The sequence below is a fragment of the Urocitellus parryii genome, chromosome 4 (genome assembly GCF_045843805.1).
Source record: "Urocitellus parryii isolate mUroPar1 chromosome 4, mUroPar1.hap1, whole genome shotgun sequence".
Classification (NCBI taxonomy): domain Eukaryota; kingdom Metazoa; phylum Chordata; class Mammalia; order Rodentia; family Sciuridae; genus Urocitellus; species Urocitellus parryii.
In genome coordinates this window covers 55284121-55287128 of record NC_135534.1, presented here as the reverse complement: position 1 = coordinate 55287128, position 3008 = coordinate 55284121, and the positions used below count along the sequence as shown (strand labels likewise).

Genomic DNA, 3008 nt, shown 5'->3' with positions numbered 1-3008 from the left:
CTAAGAAAATATTTTCTTACTAAGCTGTCTCTTCAGAGCTCCCTTAATCTCCTGGTTCCTAAGACTATAGATGAGAGGGTTCAGCATGGGGATCACCACCATGTAGAACACAGACACCACCTTGTTCTGGTCAGTGGAGTAGTTGGACCTGGGCATCACATAAATGAAGGTAATGGTCCCATAGAACAGAGTGACTGCAGTGAGGTGGGAGGTGCAGGTGGAGAAGGCCTTGTGGCGCCCTTCAGTAGAGCTCATCCTCAGGATGGTCATGAGGATGAAGATGTAGGAGATGGCAATGACAAACACAGTGACCACAATGATGGAGCCAGCAGAAAATGTGGAAACAATTGCAGAGACACCAACATCAGAACAGGAGAGCTCAACTAATGGAGCAAAATCACAGAAAAAATGGTTGACTTGATTTGGTCCACAGAAGAGCAAAGAAAAGAAAGAAATGACAAAGGAGGAAGCATTGAGGAAACCCCCTGTATAAGCCACTACAAATAGCTGGAGACAGACTTGTGTGGACATTTTGGTGGAGTAAAGCAGTGGGTTGCAGATTGCCACAAAGGGATCATAGGCCATGGCAGCCAGAAGGAAGCACTCCACTGTCCCAAAGAACACTGCTGAACCAAGCTGGATGCCACACCCAAGGTAGGAGATGGCATTTCTCTCCACCAGGAAGTTTACAAGCATATTGGGTGTGACAGAAGACGAATAGCCTATGTCAGCAGAAGCTAAATGGCTCAGAAAAAAGTACATGGGATGATGGAGCTGAGAAGAGACTCTGATGAGAATGATCGTGCTGAGATTGCCACAGATGGTCACCTGGTAGATGCACAGGATGATCACAAAGAGGAAGACTCGGAGGACTGGATCCTCAGTTAAGCCCAATAGAATGAACTCTGTCACTGCAGTGTGGTTCCCATTGACCAGGGAATCCATGGGACAGTGGCTGCTGAAAAATGACCTGTGGGGAAACATGACATGAAAGTATTTATAAACATGATGGTTTCATTTTCATTAATGTATATGGGAAGTAAATAAAGATGATCAAGGGCCAGTACTTATTTATGTGCAATGGTGAATTAATCAGTGATTTTAAGTTAGTTTTAGTAGAAACACCAGAAAAATTCTTTCATATAATGTCTTTTCTTCTTCCTGTATTATATGGTATCAAAAAAATCATACTATAAGGCAGATGAATATAACAAAAATGAATGCTGAATATATTAGGAAAAAAGAACATTCATTTTTTTCTTTCTTTTCATAGATTTTTCCAAGGATGCAAGGATGACTTCAATAATAGCTAAACTTTATTACTTTATTACCTTTCTGGCATATAAGAAATATGTGTGTGTGTGTGTGTGTATATATATATATTGATTATTATATTTTAAGTATATTATAAATTTGCTGGGTAATTTGCAGAAGACATGATGCAGATCAAGACAGATTTTTTCAGATATCAAAGACAAGATGTAAAATCTTTAAAAACTTGGCACTAGAAGTGATAATAGACCATGACCAAGATATTCAGGAATAATGGAACAATATGAAGAGACTAGATCTAAGGATCATTGGTATCAGGAATAAAGTGAGGTACAAACTAAAACCATGTATAAACCTTTTCAGTGAAATAATAATAGAAAAATTTTCAAACCTGGAAAGTGAGATGGATATTCAAATATATGAGGTATTCAGAACTCCAAATAGATGAAATCATGAAAGATCCTCTTAAGGCACATTATAATTATAATAGCTAATAAACAGAACAAGAATTGACTTTTAAAAACTGACAGACAAAAACAGAAGGTCAGATTTAGATGTAAATGAATATGAATCACCACTTATTTTTCAGCCAGACTTTTAAAGCTAAGAAGGCTTTGAATAATATATACCAAATTTTGAAAGAGTATGATTGCCAACCAAGATTGCTTTATTCAACAAAAATATCTTTCAGAATGGAAGGTGAAATAAAAGCCTTCCATGATAAGCAGAAACTAAAAGAAATTTATGACTACTAAACAGACATTACAACAAATGCTTAAAGAAATATTTCATGCAGAGGAAATGCAAACCAAACTTCAAAGAGAGCAAATGAGGGAATCCCACCAGAAGAGTAGCTTAGTGAAGGAAACCCAAGTGTAAATAAAACATTACAAATAAATCAAAATGACAGGAAATAATAATCATCTCTCTATGATGACACTGTGATCGTCTCAATTCTACAATTAAAACATGTAGATGGCTGAGTGGGTAAAAAAAACAGGACCCAACCTTTTTTAATTTTTTTTATTAGTTGCTCAAAACATTACAATGATCTTGACATATCATACAAGGACCCAACCTTTTGTTGTTTATTAGAGACTCACTTTATAAGCAAAGACACATAGGCTGAATATGAAAGGTTGGGAAAAAATATATACCATGCAAATGGAGTAGCTAGTCTCATATTTAACATAGCAGATTTCAAGCTAAAATTGATCAGAAGAAACAAGGAAGATCACTTCATACTGGTAAAGGAGTCTCTCCAACAAGAAAATATAATGATTGTAGGTATTTATGCCTAAATGTTAGTGCACCTATTTACATAAAACACTATTAGACATAAAGTCCCAGATAGAATCTAGTACATTCCATTTGGAATGGAAATCATTAATAATAATAATAATAATAATAATAATAATAATTGCTGGCAAGAATGTGCAGGAAAAGCACACTTTTGGTGAAACTGCAAGTTAGTATATCGACTATGGAAAGCACTATGGAGATTCTTCAAAAGAAGGGATGAAATCACTATGTATGACCCAGCTTATTCTATACCTTGGTATTTATCCAAAAGAACTAACATCAGCATACTGTAAGGATACCTGCATATCAATGTTTATAGTAGCATAATTCATAATGGTGGGGGAGATCCTATTAAAATAGAAGGCAGATAAGAGGAATGAAGGAAGGGGAATGAGGGAGAGAGATAATGGATGGAAAATGGAAGGAACAGCAGA

At 36.0% G+C, this 3008-nt stretch overlaps 1 protein-coding gene across 1 annotated transcript; it reads right to left on the bottom strand.

The window, feature by feature from the left end:
- Positions 1–946, bottom strand: LOC144254398 (olfactory receptor 5P76-like). The gene has a single exon (XM_077797558.1). The coding sequence runs from the start codon at positions 943–945 to the stop codon at positions 1–3; it is 945 nt and encodes a 314-aa protein (XP_077653684.1). The 5' UTR covers position 946.
- Between the last annotated feature and the right edge of the window lie 2062 nt (positions 947–3008).